Source organism: Phycodurus eques, chromosome 8 (genome assembly GCF_024500275.1).
Source record: "Phycodurus eques isolate BA_2022a chromosome 8, UOR_Pequ_1.1, whole genome shotgun sequence".
Classification (NCBI taxonomy): Eukaryota; Metazoa; Chordata; class Actinopteri; order Syngnathiformes; family Syngnathidae; genus Phycodurus; species Phycodurus eques.
In genome coordinates, this window is record NC_084532.1 from 14,402,318 (window position 1) to 14,421,163 (window position 18,846).

The following is an 18,846-nucleotide window of genomic DNA, read 5'->3' on the forward strand; positions in this document are numbered from 1 at the left end:
GTTATTAAATTATTTTTCCATTTGATATTGTAAAAACCTTCACCGTATCTGATATATCTCCATGTCTGCATGCCCAAATTAACACAATGAACTGCTGACAACTGGTGTGTCTCTTCTGGAGCATAGTTTTAACGTTGTCTGCTTCTTACATATGAGAATGGAGGAAAAAAACAAAAACAAAAACAAAAAGTCTTGAGGGCGACAGATGAAACGACAACAACAATTCTTCGCAACATTTGATTTATTTTCAGCAATAGCAAAGTCATCTCACAGAGACTACTTTGAATTACACAGAATGCAAATAAATATATATTTATAGGGCCGTAGTATAATTAAGGACATTAACAATGGTTACAAAACTTACACTTTGAATAGTGCAAAACCACACAAATGCTGCCCCCGTTAGGATATTTGCATCGTATTCGCTTGAGGACAGTAGATCTGTGCGTGTGCTACCCCCTGCTGGGAGACCGAATGCAGCAAATTGAACTTGTGATGCAGTTTTGAATCAAGTCTATTCCATGTTGGGAAAGGAGCGCTTCCACAACAACAGAGCGTGAGCTGTGGTGTGGATGGGCATCATCAGGCAGGTGGGAGAGGCTCTTATGGAAAAAGAATCAAGTCAAGCAATAAATACAAGTCAAATTAATAGTCAAGCGGTGATCTCGCTCTCTCTTGCTCAAAGGGACTGTAGAGAAGCACCCAAGCCAAGACGTGAAGCCCAATGACGAGCACTAGACTTTGAAATGACAAAGGAATATCTACCTGGTGGATCGTCTCCACCAGCCCTGAGTGAAAACACTTTGAAACAAAGAAAGGTCTTAGCACCGTCAGACAAACACCCGAAATGACAACTTTTTGCCATTTCTACTCAATCCAAACACAGCGTCTTGGATTGTGACAGGCACAACACATTAGGTAAAGTGCACTCGCTCCTTTTACTCACATCTTAGTTTTTTTGTTTTTTCCTTTTTAACACATTTTCTTCCCCACAAAAGTTTGATTTGAAAAACAGTACACAGAAATAAAAAACATTTTGCTCTGCATAATAGTAATTTGTGGCATTTTGAAAATTTTTAGAGCTATTTTTGTTGTTGCTGAAACTTTGATCTTATCAACAAGCGCGGTTTTAAGTTGTCCTCCACGGAGGCGAGGGACAACTTGTAGTCAGTCAGGTTTCCTTAATGCAGATGCACACATGAACATTAGCGACACATCATTGGTGTACCTTGCTGAAACCTGACTAGAAATGTACAAACGCCACTTTGTCCAAAAAACAAAAGTGTGACCACTTCTTCTCCTGACAACGCATTGAGACATCTTGTCCAGCTTTCCTGTCAACTATGTATGCATTGATTATGCCGGACAAGCTCTGAGCATTGATCATTAAACTTGTTAAATCACTTCAAATACGAGGAAGAGATAAAGAAACTGAGCAGGAGAGAGTAGACCATCAGGAGAAGCCTTTGTGGGCTGATCATCATCATTTCAGCCCGAAGCTGGTAAGGAAGAAAAGACATTCAAAAGAGAGGTACCCAAGTTTCCAAGGAGACAGACGCGTTCATACTGATGCAAAGACGGAAGGGTGAGGGTGAACGTCATGCAGAGAGACGTGCACATCTTTGGCTAGTGGCAGCGCGACGTCTGCGGTGCCGGGGTGTGTTGGTGAGCGCGACAGCTGGCTAATGCTGATCGGTATAACCCTGTTCAGACAGCATGCTGAAGGAGAGGAAGATGATGTGGAACAGTCGGTCCCACGTCCTCCAAGCTCGACTTTGGTCCTCACAGCAAGACACGCTGCAACCATGCAGGATGTACATGTGTTTTGGCTCGGCTCTGTGCGACTAAGTGGTGGCATCTCTTTTTTCTTATTTTGCATGATTTTTTTTTTTTTTTAACTAGCCCTTCAAGTTAAAAAGTTGAAATTGCACAGATTGGCCACTTTTCGCTTGACGTGACATGAAATGTCTTCCGCTGGAAGTTATCCTCCAAGTCACTAGTCAGCCGTTCTACCTCTCCTTTCGCTGAGTGTTATGTGTCTTGGCGGTACCTGATGAAAAGGAAATGGCAAGAGTGAGGCACAGTGAAAAGTAAGCAGATAAGCATGTCAAGCAAAACTCCAAAAGTGTAGGACAGAAGTACAAGAGATGGTTATGCATCCTCAGGGGCGCTGACGGGGACCGTAGTAAATAGTAAACCTGAGTGATTAATCGAAATTTAATCTTGATTTTCATTTGGCTTGTCAAGATCATAAAAACATTATAATCTAACCAAAACAATTAATGTGCTGAACTGTATTGTAAAAGCACCCTGAATGCACCGGTGTTCCTTGCAGTAAGCTAGCATGTTGTGCGATGTACAGTGGGTACACAAAGTATTCAGACTCCCTTAAATTTGTCACTCTTTTTTATATTGCAGCCATTTGCTAAAATCATTTAAGTTAATTTTTTCCACTTTAATGTATATACAGCACCCCATATTGACAGAAAAAAATGCCGGAATTCTTGAAAACTTTGCAGATTTATTAAAAAAGAAAAACTGAAATATCACACAGCCATAGGTATTCAGTAGACGTACCCTTTTGAGCTAATACAGCCATGAGTCTTTTTGGGAATGATGCAACAAGTTTTTCACACCTGGATTTGGGGATCCTGTGCCATTCCTCCTTGCAGATCCTCTCCAGTTCTGTCAGGTTGGATGGTGAACGTTGGTGGACAGCCATTTTCAGGTCTTTCCAGAGATGCTCAATTGGGTTTAAGTCAGGGCTCTGGCTGGGCCATTCATAAACAGTCATGGAGTTGTTCTGAAGCCACTCCTTCTGTATTTTAGCTGTGTGCTTAGGGTCATTGGCTTGTTGGAAAGTGAACCTTCGCCCCAGTCTGAGGTTCTGAGCACTCTGGAGAAGGTTTTCGTCCAGGATATCCCTGTAATTGGCCGCATTCATCTTTTCTTCATTTGGAACCAGTCTCCCTGTCCCTGCATCTGAAAAACACCCCCACAGCATGATGCTGCCACCACCATGCTTCACTGTTGGGACTGTATTGGACAAGTGATGAGCAGTGCCTGGTTTTCTCCACACATACCACTTAGAATTAAGGCCAAAAAGTTCTATCTATCTTGGTCTCATCAGACCAGAGAATTTTATTTCTCACCATCTTTTAGTCCTACAGGTGTTTTTTTAGCAAACTCCATGCGGGCTTTCATGTGTCTTGCGCTGAGGAGAGGCTTCCGTCGGGCCACTCTGCCATAAAGACCCGACTGGTGGAGGGCCGCAGTGATGATTGACTTTCTAGAACTTTCTCCCATCTCCCGACTGCATCTCTGGAGCTCAGCCAGAGTGATCTTTGGGTTCTTCTTTACCGCTCTCACCAAGGCTCTTCTCCCCCAATTGCTCAGTTTGGCTGGACGGTCAGCTCTAGGAAGGGTTTTCGGCCCGTCCCAAAAGTCTTCCATTTCAGGATTATGGAGGCCACTGTGCTCTTAGGAACCTTAAGTGCAGCAGAATGTTGTTTTTTTTAACCTTGGCCAGATCTGTACCTTGCCACAATTCGGTCTCTGAGCTCTTCAGGCAGTTCCTTTGACCTCATGATTCTCATTTGATCTGACATGCACTGTGAGCTGTAAGGTCTTATATAGACAGGTGTGTGGCTTTCCTAATCAAGTCCAATCAGTATAATCAAACACAGCTGGACTCCATTGAAGGTGTAGAACCATTTTAAGGATGATCAGAAGAAACACCAGAGTTAAATATGAGTGTCACAGCAAAGGGTCTGAATACTTATGGGGGTGTGTTATTTCAGTTATTTTTTAATAAATCAGCAAAAATCTAAACAATTAAGTTTTTTTCTGTCAATATGGGGTGCTGTGTGTACATTAATGAGGAAAAAAAGGATCTTAAATGATTTTAACAAATGGCTCCAATATAAAAAAGAGTGAACAATTTAAGGGGGTCTGAAAACTTTCCGTACCCACTGTACTGAAAGTTATTCTGCCCTCCCTAAGTGTGCTTTCAGCTGTTTATTGACACTCCAGTTTGAGTTTACTGTAAAACTAAAACACATGACAAAAATAATTACACACATTGTATATTTAAATACAACACATACTTCGTTTTAGTTTCGCTCCTCAAAAATCACCAATTTAATGCTAACAAACAATGAAAAACCTGATTGACGGGCTAACAAAGATTAGCCTTAGAAGTCACAGGAGTGAATTACAAATAATGAATATTCACACGCCAACATTGTAGGAATACATACAGATGGGTAATAGAACAATACTCACAAGCATATATTCTTCCTAATCTGTAAAAATTCCAAACATTCAATAGCGACTTTCTTTCTTCTTCTACTCTTTATCTGAAAGTGAGAATGCATCTCCATGCAAGCACCACACCACACTTGCCCCTAAGAGGCCAAGGCGCGCACAGCAGGAACAGCAAGTATTTCTTTTTTCATTATCATTTTAATATTATTTTACTTCTGACTAATCTATATTGTTCTTTAAAGTGATATTTAAAGTTGTGTTGTGGTGGATAATAAATCCCAAGTTTTGAATTCAATTAATAATCACTTTGGGGCTCAAAGAGAGATTTTGCTGCTCAGTAAAATTTAGTACAACTCAAAAAAGTAAAGGCTAGAACGTACACTTAAGTGTGCTACATAGTCTTTGTGAAGCACAGCACGTGTAGTAATCTCTCCGCACATTTGTTATTATTCTAACAACGGTTGGCTCCTTTTTACATTTGTGTCTGTCAATGTTAAAACAATAAATGCATGAAGTCATTATGTATGGTGACTTGCTTTCCAGGCAGTAAAATATCGCTCCATTTCTTCATATGTGTCAGTCACTTGTCATCACAGTTAAGGTTGAGAATGTCTTCTTGTTTTAACATTTTAATTTTAAACAGAAGTTCTTTTCTTTTTACATAAAATTGTTGTTATGGATGAACGGAAGATGAACCAACCTCCTGAGAAAAATTGCATTTGGCCTTGGGGGTTTTTACTGTAGTCCTTAATTGTGTTCAGTCTTGGGCTTTTTAGCTCAGTGAAAGAATATCTGAGCATTTATAATTTCTGAAGGAATTGCCTATGCTCTTTAAAAAAAATGTTTAAAAAAAATTGGACTATTTACTTAAGAGTGAATTAATGCATTACAGTATAAATGGGTTATCACCTCTTCATGCCCAAGCTGTAGTGTTAAATATTGCTCAATTAATTCGGTTTGTGGTTGGCTTGGACAACAACTTACCCGCTCTGTAGGGTGAACTCGGGCAGTGCACCAAGTGACATCAGCTGTTCCTCCAGGGCCACAATACGTAACCCGATGTAGCCTGAGGACAGCAGCAGCACCACCACCCTGAGGAGTATAGACAAGTTGAAATAAACATGAACACGCCACTATGTGGGCATAATAATTCCTTGAAGTGTGTGCAGAAAACATCACTTTTGATAAACTTTTTTGCTATGATACAAACACATCTAACTTTGAACTAACAGAGTTTGTGTGCGTTTATTTATATATATATATATATATATATATATATATATATATACATACATACATACACACACACACACACACACATTTGGAGTGGGATGCAGAAACTTACAGTATCAAGTAGATGAAGAGCAGCGTGTTGAGGGTGCTGGCCTCTCTCTGAACCAGCAGAGACTTGGCCTTCTCCGTCACATTCCAAACCCACGAGCCACCTGGAACTGAAGGGGGGGACGAACATGCAAGGACAACATTAATGTCAATGTCATGTTGGCAGGCTGCATCTAAATTTGGCTTTCAGGCATCATTTATTCAAGAGCATTCAGACAGACACATGAAGCCGCAACACCAGAAAAATGCTGTGCAATTTTGTATGGGTTTTATCATGTGCATGTGAATTAAACATACATGCAATCTGATCTCCCCAAATATTTTTAATGAACTGGAAGTTAACCAAGGCATACAGCCACTGTGGGATTGTTTTTGATACCTGAAACGGACAAATCATCCTCTGAAGATGAGCTCTCACTCTGCTGCTTATGCAGGCTTTTGAAAGTGGATCCTTTTCCATTAGGCAGTGCGGTCTCTGCATACAAATAGAGGGAGACATCGATGAATACGTTTGCATGGGCAAATTGATCAGATTACGGACTGCTTGTTCTCCTACTTTTTCACACTCCCATGTCAAGTCCAGCAATTCGATCTTTGGCTAAACAATGTCTGCCTCGGCTACGCTAGGCGGCAACAATGCTCCTATCAGCTACAAGGAAGAGTAGCTCATTCCTACTTGCTAAATATTACAAGCCAAGTGCTAAAACAGACAACTTCAATATCTTTGCTCATTTCACAGAATTATTGTGCGCTGATTAACAATCAAGAACAGTGTGATAAGTGTGAATTAAATAGATCCTGATGAATAACTTTGATTCAGTCTTTGAAAATGTTATTTTTTAATTGTCATGGACTAACAAAATACAGACACATCATTGTCAGTCTATTTGTATTCAAATGTGAACAGAAAAATTCAGTTTTAGTGTTAAAATACATGATTTGATTTGTGGATTTGCTTACTGTAGTTACCATGTCAGAGTTTAAAACCATGTTTCACAGCTGTTCTGCCACTTATTAAAAAGATGTATTTTCCTTCCATTCATATGCTATGACTTGTTACATCGATTCAATGGAATAGTTCAGTTTTCTTTAGTGCACGCGTAAACGGACTGAAAATGACTGCTTTTGGATCTTGGACTTATCAATTTCAGGCAGGGATGAACAAAATCAACAAGTTCAAGTGCCACATTGGCTGCATGATCGTGTGGCACTTCAACACGATAATTTTCATGCCAAATGTAGACTTCTCACCTTTGTGTGCGCTGTGCAGAGGTTTGTCCTGCAATGCCTGCGGCTCAGAGCCATCGAACTGGTCAAAGCTGCCATCCAGACTGGACTGGCTGGAGTTCTGCCATGACGGTACACAAAGACAATCGTGAGTTAATTCCGCAGCACACATCTGCGGACATGCAGATTGAGGGCATAATGGAGAAAGATGAGACATGAAGTGATCAAATTAAATAATCTATTATGGTTTCACAACATACCAAGCAGCAGCAGTAGAAAGCAAAAACAACAGTATAACAAGTTACTTACAACAAGTTTGCTCTTGTCAAAGCTATGTTCGGCAGAGGAGATGACGGGGCTACTGTTGGTGCTGCGGTCCTGTAAACAAAACGCACCCTTATGATGCCGGTGCTGATTTGGTAGTCTAACACTTTTGAATGGAAACAAACAAACAAACAAACAAATAAGGGGGTAGTGTTAAAGATGAAGGCTTTTGCAAATGCATAGCTTTTCAGAATTTGTATGGTGAATTTGAGTTATTTGCACATTGGCACTACTTGTATCACTTGCATTACTGTTATCTACAGTTTCACCAACTTGTGATTAAGAGAGTCCTGGCGTCCCAGACCACTTACCTCAAGCTGAGGACACACAGAGCACAGCAGCTGATAACATGCTTCTCTGTTCCGTAATGAGACAAACAGGAACTGAACATGATCAGGGAACAGGACAGACAGAACATTAGCTACTTGCTTAGCTAACAAACCTAATTACAAGCTCTGTTGGCCTAGACAAAAGAACGAACCTTTTCTCCCTCTGTGGTTCGGACTGACAAGGCGTTCGGTACCAGCAAAGCAGTGTTCTGCTTTTTGACAACGTGAATGCAGGAGACAGGGATCACTACCTGCAATGGCATCGACAGGAAACATACAATTTGAGTTTGTTGAAACTGTGTCCCTAGGTTTAGGAAAGCTTGTTAAGAGGCTGCCTGCTTACCTTGGTGTCCTTGAGCAGAACAGACGAGTGGAAACAGGCATGGCTGTTCGTGATGTACAATCGACCATGGTAGGGCACTTCCTTTTGCAGGGCACAGATGTATGCTGGGAAAAGAAGTGGTACATTTCATGAACTCTGATATTGGGTTTAGTCACTCAAAAAGTAAATTGATTATTCATGCCCACCTACCATGTATCAAGTCTTCACTTTCTGGAATGTCTGGAAACAATTTGTGGAATGTTGCATTGTGCTTTATGAAACTCTACAAGACAGAAGAATAGGTTTATTGGCATTTTGTAGGAAAAGGGGGAACAAGACATTCTTCTACTCCCCTCCCCTCCTGTTCCCCATGCTCAACCACATGCAACATTTAAACACCTGCCCAAGTTGCCAAGTTGTAAAATAAAGTTGCATGTCAGAAAATTGCTCTCTCAGAAGGGGAGGGGGTGGTAATTCGCACTACAGAGTCACCAAGAATACATATATTTAAACAAGTGGAGCAATTAGTCTCCCAAATATAATTGGGCATAATATGAATGAAATGTCTAAGAACTGTTCTCCGGTTTATTTAAGGTAATCACAGAGTGAATCGAGGGCTCAACTTGCTGGGCTTGTGCGGCATTCCGAGTGTGACTGTTGTGTTTGCACATGCCTCTCAACAAGAGAGGCACAGCCTCTTCCTAACATTACCAGTATACACTTCAAAAGTTAAGGTGGACTTACACTTTGTGTGCCACTGCCCTGAGGCCTGTCGAAGCTTCTGCAGTCAACGTCGAAAGTCTGTAACCTATGTGTAGAGTACATACTTAGTTGTACATTAACCATAACTTTGTTCAGTTCACAACAAATTCCAACATTCAAATGAGAACTTAAAAGATTATTTCACAAACAAATAGGGTGTAAGTGAGAGTATGTGTTATCAAAAGGAAATTACGCAACTCAGACTTGTTAACCCATTTAAGGCTCTCATGTTGCGGTCAAGACAGTCATTTGCATTCAAATGGCCTGATTTACACTAATTGCTATTTGACACGCTTGAAATGCCATGCTAATCATAGGATTGTGTAGGCAACCTCACGTTACACCCTTGATACCAAGAAGGCTTCACACACATTAAAATCATGTGAGAGGAAAGCCTGAGCAGCGCAGTCATGTGTGTCACCACTTGCCACAACAGCTTCTCAAGTCTTGTGATACAAGTTTTTTTGTGACGCTACATCAAGCCAAATGTGTCACAGTCAGCCTATGATTTAACCCATACTACTTTTTCACAAAATATTATTCGACGTAGCTCGAAGAGAAATTCTTTCAGGGCCTCCTACCTGATGGCCAACTGTCTGGTGAGGCTTTTGTGTTGCTCTTGAATCTCCAGCTGTGCCGCCTCCAGACTCAACGTCTTCCTGGCCTCCACTTTTTTGACACCGTCTTTGCTGGAGGTGCTCCTGCTCTTCTTCAATTTGGCTGACACTCCACCACCACTGCTCTCTACTGGGTAGCTGCTGGACATAGCAAGAAGAAGAAGAATTAATTTAAATACAGCTTTTGTTACATGAGAATCCAGTTGATGTGCACGCACAGGATAGTACCAACACATTTTTCATGCACTCTCAGCCATTAATTACACAACCGTTGTTGTCGTTACTTTCATCTTATGAGACATCATTCCGTTTCAACATCAAGTGAGGGGTCCGTTTATTGAGAAACTCTGTATTTTTTTTTTTTATTTTTTTTTAAACAGTATTTCGTCTACGGAAACGGGATGTGTAAATGTTGATTATGACAGCACATACAGTAGTTGTTCACAGCTAAAGACTTGGAAATGGACCACAGGTGAGAACACATCTTGAAGTCATGAAATCACAAACCCCACTGAGGCGCTCAAAAACCTGCAATTATAACCATTTCTTGCATTCTCTAACTATTTTACCCTTACAAACCAAGGGTAGCCATAAAGCAGTAAACAACACTACTGTTTACAATAACATTTCAAACAAAACATGTCCTTATTTGGTTTAAGACTGGTTACTGAAAGACATTTTCAGCAAACTAATGTGCTGGTTAAAGTTGCGCTCTCTCTCTCTCTCTCTCTCTCTCTCTCTCTCTCTCTCTCTCTCTCTCTCTCTCTTTTTAATTGTACATTGTGTCAATAAGTGGCTATACACTTCATGTGTTCGTAAAAAAAAGTCTAGCGTTGGCTTTAGTTTCGTCAATGCAGCTGAAATGCAACGTTTTTTTTAATAGTCTTGAAAAATAGCAACTGTGACAAATGGCTGACGTTGAGGCTTTCAGAATGCAAGAGCTAAATATGGTTACAAAAGACAAGACGGTACAGAATAATCTATGGGAGGGAGACGACCGACTTACCTGGAAAATTTTAATCTTTTTGATGAACGGAAACTCATATAGCTACTGACAGTTGGCATTTCCTTTTCTTCTAAAAACCCCAGTCTGTATTAAAATACTTCTGGCATCACGCCATGACTACAAAGAAGCAATAACTAAAACTAGATTTACAGTCCATTCTAAAATCCAGTCTTCATGCTGCTGTTTTTGTATGAACGTGCTGAAAGAGGAAGCCACTACCGTATGTGCTTGCGGTGGTGTGACACTCCGTAAGAGGGTGACGTCAAACCTAGCCACTCCCCCTGAAGCCAAACGCATGAAAGAAAGCAGTAGAGCACACGTACCAGTGCACAAACAAACCCCGAGTGCACTTATACATATGCACACAAAGGCAGTACTGTGCTAACAGAAAAAAACATTTGAATCCTTCACTGACAAGTGGTGTCTAACATCAAGATATTTTCCTTCTTGTGAACAAGCAAAAGCAAAGCAGATGCAAAAAAAGTAAAATGCTGATCTAGGAGTGGTGCACGATCATGTTACAAAAAGGGTTGGCAGGCACTTGGTAAATCCTAGAAAGGGCAGCGACACATAATTTAATTATGGTACAGTAATTAAAAATAATTATGTTTCACCACAGGAGAACCTAGTTGGTATCTCCCAGGTGAATATGCTTTGTGCTCCAATACCTTAGATGACTGGAGTAAAGTTCGGGCGCTAAAGGGAAGTAAGTCATGCACTGCAGCCTCAGCTGGAGGCAAACCATGTCATTATGCCTGACTGGATATACAAAATAAAAGATGGGAGCTGTGGGCTAGTTCCATTTTGTAGGCATGTCTACTACTACAGATGTTTCAGCAGTTAACAGGCCCTCCAATGTTGTAACGAGGGGGGCGGGGGGGGAGGATGGTATTTGCGCAGCCACCTGGTCTGCAGACAAACATCATACAAACATTTGTTCTGTCTGTGTCTGCGCTATTTCCCCTTATGAGGCTAAACTAACAGCAATAGCAACAATATTTAAAGGCTATCATCACAGGTTTGTAAAGAAGGGAGGCTGTTAACTGGAAACACCAACAAAGTCAAAAGGGAGTATTTCTTTCAACACCAGGACCCATTCCTTACTTCATTCTCATTCTGAGACTGAATTGAACTGAATCAATTACAGGGTCTGGCACAAGACATTTGCTTTGCAGTTTACAGGTGTTTCTGGTTCCAATTTGTCTCAGAGGATGCAACGGTGGTGGGTTCCGCTGTTTACAACACACCAATGAAATTAATCAAATACTAGTAGACCCCCACATTTACACAATAACAATCTAATGAAAGCCGGAATGTATTTTCCCTTGTGTATTTGTCAAGCAACAGCATTGTCAAAACTGTTTGTTTAGACTGACCTGTAAAATTTCACACCTTCGACCCATTTCCGAGATTAAGCACTGTGTGCCCACAACACTACAAGATAGTGCATCTGAACTCATTCTCAATTGCAATTTATTTCAGTTTATTTCATTCTCTGGGAAAGTTACATCACATGAGGATGGTTTGTCAAATTGAAATTACAGACAGACAGTGAACAATTTGTGTGTCCTTAAATTCCATTTGAGGAGGATCACATTATACACTTACAAATTGACCAATTGAGCTCACTGGACTACTGCTAAAAATAAAATGGAGATCTTTTTGAAGCTTTAACAACCATAGCGCTCATCTGACTGAAATGATTCAAGTTGTCAGCCCTAGTTTGAAAAACACATGACTAACCGACACATCAAAATTCACACAAATATGAATCATTCCTAGAATGATTATTTCAATAATAGAGTTAGTGACTTGGACATTTTCTAGTCTTACCTTTCCAGAACCTCAGCACAATGGTTCTCAGCGACAGGTCTCTGTTGGTTTCGGACTTCCTTTCTATCCATGCTAAACAACGCCTTCCCTCCACGTCGTTCCTTAACTGTAATGTTTCAAACCTCCACTGGAGAGACCTTTTGCACTTTGACACATTGACTGACTAATGCAATGGGAGTAAAGGTCTATTTGTTTCCGGGGCGACACTTGAAAACAACCAAGAACCAACACAAGCAAGGAGAGTGAAATGTGAAGTAGAGAGTGAACACCTCCGAGATTAGTGAACCACAAAAAAGATGGTTGGGGTCCAGCCTTAAATTCTTAAAAAAGCTTGGGCTTTTCTAGTGGTCAGAGCCTGTGTTGATGTGGAAATGGTTGTAACAGTGGGAGGTAAATGGTGGGGGGTAAGAAACCTATTGGTGGATCATTTACTTTTTAAATTAGCCCTTAAATCACCCAATTTAACAAGTAGGAATTTGAGTCAAAAGCATAGAGTTCAATAGACATGCTAATAGAGCTAAAGTCACTGTCTTAATACAGGATAACAAGCAGTCTATACCATGTGTTTGAGATGGGGCTTTGTAAATATGGTAAACGTTTATAATAGTGTACCAACAAAGACATAGTCAGAGATCACCACAGAAAATCTGGACACGAGTCAAGTTACAGTCAGTGTTATTTTTTAGTTTATCACTGCACAGCTTGCAAACTCACACAACCAGGTTCATATTGACTGGTAAACAACAACTATTCTCTGTAACACTTATCTTCACTATCCCAGATGACTTTGGGAGAGAGGCGCGGTACACCCTAGTTGCCAGTCAATCGCCCTGGTTTAAAAAAAAAAAAAAAAAAAAAAAAAAAAAAAAAAAGGTACTCAAATTAGTTTGAAGTCTACTAACAGAGTTGTGGACAGTCATGAACACCAGTTCGCAATGAAACTGTAAAGTTTTTCATAGGTGCGTTAAAAAATATCTTGTATGATAGCGGATTTCGGAATAAAGCCAACAATTTTGCTTTTCAGAGAATACGTTCCAATCACAAAAAAGTGACATTATAACTGCTTTAATTTGCTGACGTGACCAAAGCTCCAGAGTTTCATTGCCAAAGATGAAGTCAGCTCCACGAGCCCATCGACAAAACATCTTGCGATGATGAAAATGGAGCCTCTGGTTCTCATGCCAGATGAGAAAAAGCACATCCCGTTGTGCGAGAGTGCCATCTTCTGGAGAGAAATGGTTTGTTGTCCTTAAAACGTTACCGGTAAATGTGCCACAATGAGCAGTTTTGAGGCAGACATATTCCAAGCATGTCTGCTATCAAATTCAAGTTAAATGTTATTGGATACGTTGTGGCTTTGAATGCCAACATTTTAAAGTGTGACCGAGTTTCTTTCACTGCTGAGCATTTTGTTCTGTTAAACACATCTTTGGTAAGTCGCTGTATTGTTTAAATGTGAAATTTAATGTATTCTAGGATGGAAAATTACACAGAGCTTCTCAAAGTTGTCATCACCCATATAAAACTGCACAAGAGAAAAGTACGGCAATGAGCGTAAAGTAGACACTTTTGGTTTTAACTTTGTGAGTACTCAGCTTCCATTTAGAACAAATTAGCGACTATGGAGAACTATGAAATTTAAAGACAACTAAAGTATGTTTCTGGGTTACAGTGAAGGGACCAATGCTGAATTTAGGTGTCCAGACCAAAGAAACTATTTACGGATTACTAATTTTAATGTTTTTATTTTAAATAATTGTTTATATCTGTGTTATCGCTGTCGACTGTTGACGTGTGTAATATTCAGCATGCAATTTGGGCATCTGAACACAGATTGTTTCAAGTGTTGTATAAATGTAACAACAATGATAGCAGATACGTGTTCCTTGAAATGTACATGTAAACAATTTGAAAATGTGTACATAGGCATTAAGAGAGAGATGGGCACTTGGACTTGCAGTATGAATCAAGCCTACGTGTTTGAGCTTCAACAGAACAGACATGAAGGGCAGGGAAGTGAGCTACTTGTTAGGCCAAAATAAAATGCAGTTAGTGGCAGCCTGCCAGTCCTCAGTCTGCAGAAAGTTATGCGTGTACGTGTGTGTATTACTGAATGCGTGTTTGTGAGAAAGTCATGTGGCCCTGTGCACACAGCGCCTCACATCAAATCCTGTATGTAGACTGGTGATGCAGACAAGAGGTGATCATTCTTCAAATCTTCCCAGTGAGCGCGCACGTGAGCGAAACGAGGGTAGGAGGTTATGGTGGAAAATTGTTAAATCATTAAGCTACACCCATCTACTATAACATGATGCTAGTCTATTTCCTTTTAAATGCTGTTGGGCTTTGGAGGCTAGAAATGAAAACATTTGAAAATGGGTCTCAAAGTGGATGTCTATGAGAACGACATTGAAAGTGTTCATTTAAAATGCTGAAAACAGTTGTCAGTGAAACCTGACAGGTGTGCAGGTGGTCACACCTGAACCATAATAACGCTGTAGTAACATTTGTGCTTATACCTCTTCTCCATTAAAGTTTATATTCACTGCACCACTGAAGTGTCCAGTTAAATGTAACTACTTTCCTTAGTCTTCAGTCACCTAACTCATATGCCCATGCACAAAGTATTGAAAAGACTGTTGCATCTGGGTGGACAAGCAATTGGTGTGCATGTACAGTGGTTCTCGACAAAGTGGCAGTGTTTGCAGCAATTTTTGGATGTCCACGTGAACTGGAATCAGTTACATCAGACATGCCACGCTGCTGGCTTGCGCAGACATTTTGTTAGGCCCGCAGGATCAATTTGAAGTCAGCATGACATTGGCCCGCACTACGGCATCAGCCAAACATGCGCATGTAATTCCATGAGCAGCGTCGTTTCATTTGTATGAACTATACAATACCCAGTCTTGGGGTTGTGGGGATACGACAGTCGGCTAATCAGGTACTCGTTTCAAAGTAGCCACATGATTGCTTATGCATCCGCTCGTGGATTTTAAGTACTAGTAACTCTTACTGCTAATTCTGGAAGATCTGTTTGTTGTCGATTCAATGAAGACGCATTGCCAAAGAAGTCGTGGTTGTATTATCGATGTTACATAAGTGTTTAATCGAAGTTTTGACAAGTTTTGTTCCTCGTGGTTGTTACACAGCAAATCTGACTACAAAAAGTTTTTCGGCGTCAAGAAGCACACATTTATAGGATTAGGATGCTATAGAAAACTATATGTATGTGATTCACTATTATTATCCTTGCTTTCTGTGAAGTTTGAAGTAAATCTGACAATGCGCTCGCTCTAAGTGCGTCTTAAGCAGCAGCTGCTGCCGACACCCCCTTTAGCTTGTGCCGTAACAGTTTTCTCATCTTCCTGGGGTCCACATATAATTAACAGTAAAAATAATAGATTAGTCCAGTACATAGTACGGGAATACAGTAGTTACACATGAGTCATTGATACAGTAGTTACTCAACATACATGCTTCAGAGTTCAACACGTAAACAACATTAACACAAAACATCAAATGAATAATTTGATAAGATATGACATCTAATACTGTTGAAACAAAAACATTTTTTCAATCCTCAAGCAGCACCTCTCAAATGAAAAGATTATCAAGTGGATAAAATAAAACCAAATAGCAGGACTGTCGAACTCGCAGCCTACATCCGGCCCGCCACATCATTTTATGTGGCAGGCAAAAGCGAATCATTTACCCGTTATTACAGTAACTAGAACAATAGCTGAACAAACTATTATCCTTGACATCTGATTTGAAAACTAGCTATCCATCATTTTGTTGTGTGTATATATAATACTATGATCAGGCGATGAAACATTTACTGTGTATGGTTTCACGGTCAAAACGGCCCTCTGAGGGAAACTACCAACAATGTGGCCCGCCGCAAAAATGGTTTGACACCCCGGACTTATCATGATGTATGTCACACAGAAATAATAATAATAATAATAAAATAAGTTCTGGTTTAACTAGGTTGTTTTGGAAACATGGCCTAAGGGTAGTATAGACCAAAGTTATCCCACAAAACGTTAGACAGATTTTCCGTTTCATTTTATGCCAACCAGGATAAATTAGCATTTTTACATGGCCACATACAAACAGTACTTAAGAATGAGAGAAACAAAATTTCATGGAATTCAGCAAGCTTCTGTACTGCAGTGTCCCGACAGGCCATCTTACCTAAACTTGGTAGCAAGGGCAAAGGAGTGTCTTTAGCACTGCCTTGACAGAGGCAACACTTGACTTCAACTATGACTGGCTGGTTTGAGAGCAACTCTTCAACATTCCTACCAACATGATGAACCTTCCCAGACTGTAGCACGTCTCAATTGAAGTTCAATATTGCCCGCAGAAATCAAGAAATATATATACCCATTTTTCCCCCCCTTGGATCATCAATTTGGAAGCCAACGTGACATCTGCATGGCTGTTGTGTCATTACAGGTCGCTCAAACTCTGCCACTTTGCAGTCTAACTTTTCGTGATAAACTAGTTGTAAGCACTGCGGAAGCAAATATCCTGTTTTAGGCTGTACAACTCACTTTAATCTGTGGATTTGAGCCTCATTTTCAAGATTCACACAATGTTAATGAGTCTATTGGATGACAAAGACGCAATTGTCAGGACTGGACTCCGCATTACAAGATCAGACCATAAATCCTTTAGAGAAGACGAAATGCAAATTGTGTACGTAAACCTGACCTAAGGTTTAAAAATCTGTGAGTTGAACATTTGCAGACATCTCTCGTTGGAGAAACAACAACAAATTATCCTGCGATGAGGAACATGAAAGGCAACGCTCAAAAAGACATGGAGGGCCATGCATGAGATTGTTATAAAGCACGCAACCACTTGTGACCAGACCCATGAGAGCTAAATATGTAATTTCCTGGAAATTGAGGTTGTTGTTTTTTGATCCTTGCTGCTGAGAAACAAATACTGAAGTAAGAGTAATACCTCCAAAGACAACAGTTGTATATGTAAAGGTTGATTTTTACAAATCTCTGTGCATGTGTACCTAACGAAGGTCTACAAATGTTTTAGTCTTTCTGTTCTGCAGAGAATACAAAGAGGCAAATAGTGATGGAAACATTAGTAAGAACAGAGCAGAGCCACTGGTCAATATGGTTGTCACTCACTGAAACACTACACTAACCTACAATCCACGTTCATTTATGGTCACACATCGATGTACTCCTTTTAAACACGACAAAACTGTCATTTGACTAGTTACATGTATATTACCATAGTAACGTCGGTATCTTTGGACCATTCATTACGTTGACAAATCCTACAGTGCAAATGAATGGTTAGAAACACACTTTGTAGAAATAAGTAAGTATAACTCGCGTTGTGTACATTAAACCAAAGCTCTCGTTTATTTTTGCATCTGAAATGTGTTAAGTGTGGCACGAGGCTCCATTTAAAGGTCTCAGCATCCGGGGTGGCTCACTCGTTAGCATTAGCAGTCGTATTCGTATTTGGAACTCACGTACATTTCAAATCTTTTGACAATTCAAACCGACCAACTCCCATTACCGTCCTGTGGTAGGAAGACTTTGACTGTGAATCAATAAGTCTGTTTGCTTGCATCGATGAAATGCTAATGGTTAGCATCGTCTCTTTGGGCGATGCTGACCGGCAGATGGTTGTAGCATCCACACATCTTTGGGCTCACCTCTCTTTCATGAAGTGTTTGATTCTGACGATGGCCTTCTCATCGATCTTCCGCAGGAAGGTTTTCAAGCGCTCCCTCTTGTTCTCGAGCATTCTTCCCTCTGCCAGTGGTGGTCAGCTCGTGTGGATACGAAGCGCCACGCCACGCCGACCCGAGCCGAGCCGCACAGTTCTGCCTTGGATTGTGCCTCGAACCCCCCTTGTGTCATCCACCGCTGATTAGGATAATGAGCCGAAATCGAACCAAGGCAACGGACCAATGAGCAATAAGGAGAGGCTGCTTAAAAGCGGTCATGTCAGACGCAGCATCCAATCAGAATGAGGTAGCTGGTTGGGACAGCCCACCTATTCCCTTAGATGGGGGAAAGGGTGGTCCTTGTTCACAGACATCTGGAACGCACTGTATTATTATTAGGCGAAGTCCGGACCTATGTAAGCAATAATATACTCGAGGCGTTAACTTTACACGTGTATACAACAACGCGTGAATCGCCAATAGGGAACTTCTGGATGGAAACCCAAATAATCGCTTTTTTATTTTACCCCCACCCGATAAAAACAAACACGGTCAGATCATCTCTTAACAATATGTACACAGTTCAATTTGGAGTCGTGTAGAACTGCTTTACACTCGAAACAAAGTGTTTCTAATGTGTTCGCATTCAAATGTAGCAAAATACAATAATTTGAATATTAAAACACCTCTCAGTTTGACACCATTGCGTATCTAAAGAGCACAGTGAGTAAGAAAATGTGTTTGGTAGCTGATTTCTTTGTTGTAACAATGCCTCTTAGCAGCACCATTGAAATATTAAAATTAGCACCATTTGAAAGCCTGTTTATTACTCTTTTAATTATCTTGCGCCTGGTACCACATATGTAAGGAACATGCATTTGTGGGATGAGCAGCAGAGCTGAGTATGTGGCTTGCCCCTATGAAAAATCTCTTCTAACCTCTTCTCATGAAAACAGCTTATTTTGCTGTTGTCATTGACTCTTGTTATGTTATTTAGTGGATTGAGTGATTGCAGTTTGAAGAAACAAGACATACTGGCCATTTGACAATTTATTCAGTCTCAGTCATGTGGAAGGAAGAACCATACAGTACACAGCCACAACATC

The 18,846-nt window shown here is 40.5% G+C and overlaps 1 protein-coding gene across 4 annotated transcripts; it reads right to left on the minus strand.

Moving 5' to 3' along the window:
• Window positions 1-223: 223 nt before the first annotated feature.
• Window positions 224-17,982, minus strand: si:zfos-943e10.1 (GRAM domain-containing protein 2B). 4 transcript variants are annotated; one of them, XM_061683998.1, is made up of 13 exons: window positions 17,726-17,982; window positions 9,153-9,326; window positions 8,554-8,617; window positions 8,020-8,092; window positions 7,831-7,934; window positions 7,640-7,738; window positions 7,470-7,541; window positions 7,144-7,212; window positions 6,859-6,955; window positions 5,987-6,082; window positions 5,612-5,717; window positions 5,251-5,358; window positions 224-2,050 (listed from the first exon to the last, which is right to left on the minus strand). In XM_061683998.1, the coding sequence occupies exons 1-13, from the start codon at window positions 17,815-17,817 to the stop codon at window positions 2,032-2,034; spliced, it is 1,173 nt and encodes a 390-aa protein (XP_061539982.1). In that variant the 5' UTR covers window positions 17,818-17,982; the 3' UTR covers window positions 224-2,031. The 4 variants fall into 4 exon arrangements, with proteins under 4 accessions (XP_061539982.1, XP_061539980.1, XP_061539984.1 ...); XM_061683996.1 differs by having other exon boundaries at window positions 9,153-9,329; XM_061684000.1 differs by lacking the exon at window positions 17,726-17,982 and adding an exon at window positions 10,195-10,484.
• Between the last annotated feature and the right edge of the window lie 864 nt (window positions 17,983-18,846).

Excerpts from the sequence above, each read along its gene's own strand:
- si:zfos-943e10.1 (XM_061683996.1), bottom strand. The coding sequence starts at position 17,817 with ATGCTCGAGAACAAGAGGGAGCGCTTGAAAACCTTCCTGCGGAAGATC. Across the intron at positions 8,618-9,152 it reads ACCAGACAGTTGGCCATCAG|GTTACAGACTTTCGACGTTG; the intron begins GTAGGAGGCCCT and ends CTCTACACATAG. Across the intron at positions 7,213-7,469 it reads CTGTGTGTCCTCAGCTTGAG|GACCGCAGCACCAACAGTAG; the intron begins GTAAGTGGTCTG and ends TTTTGTTTACAG.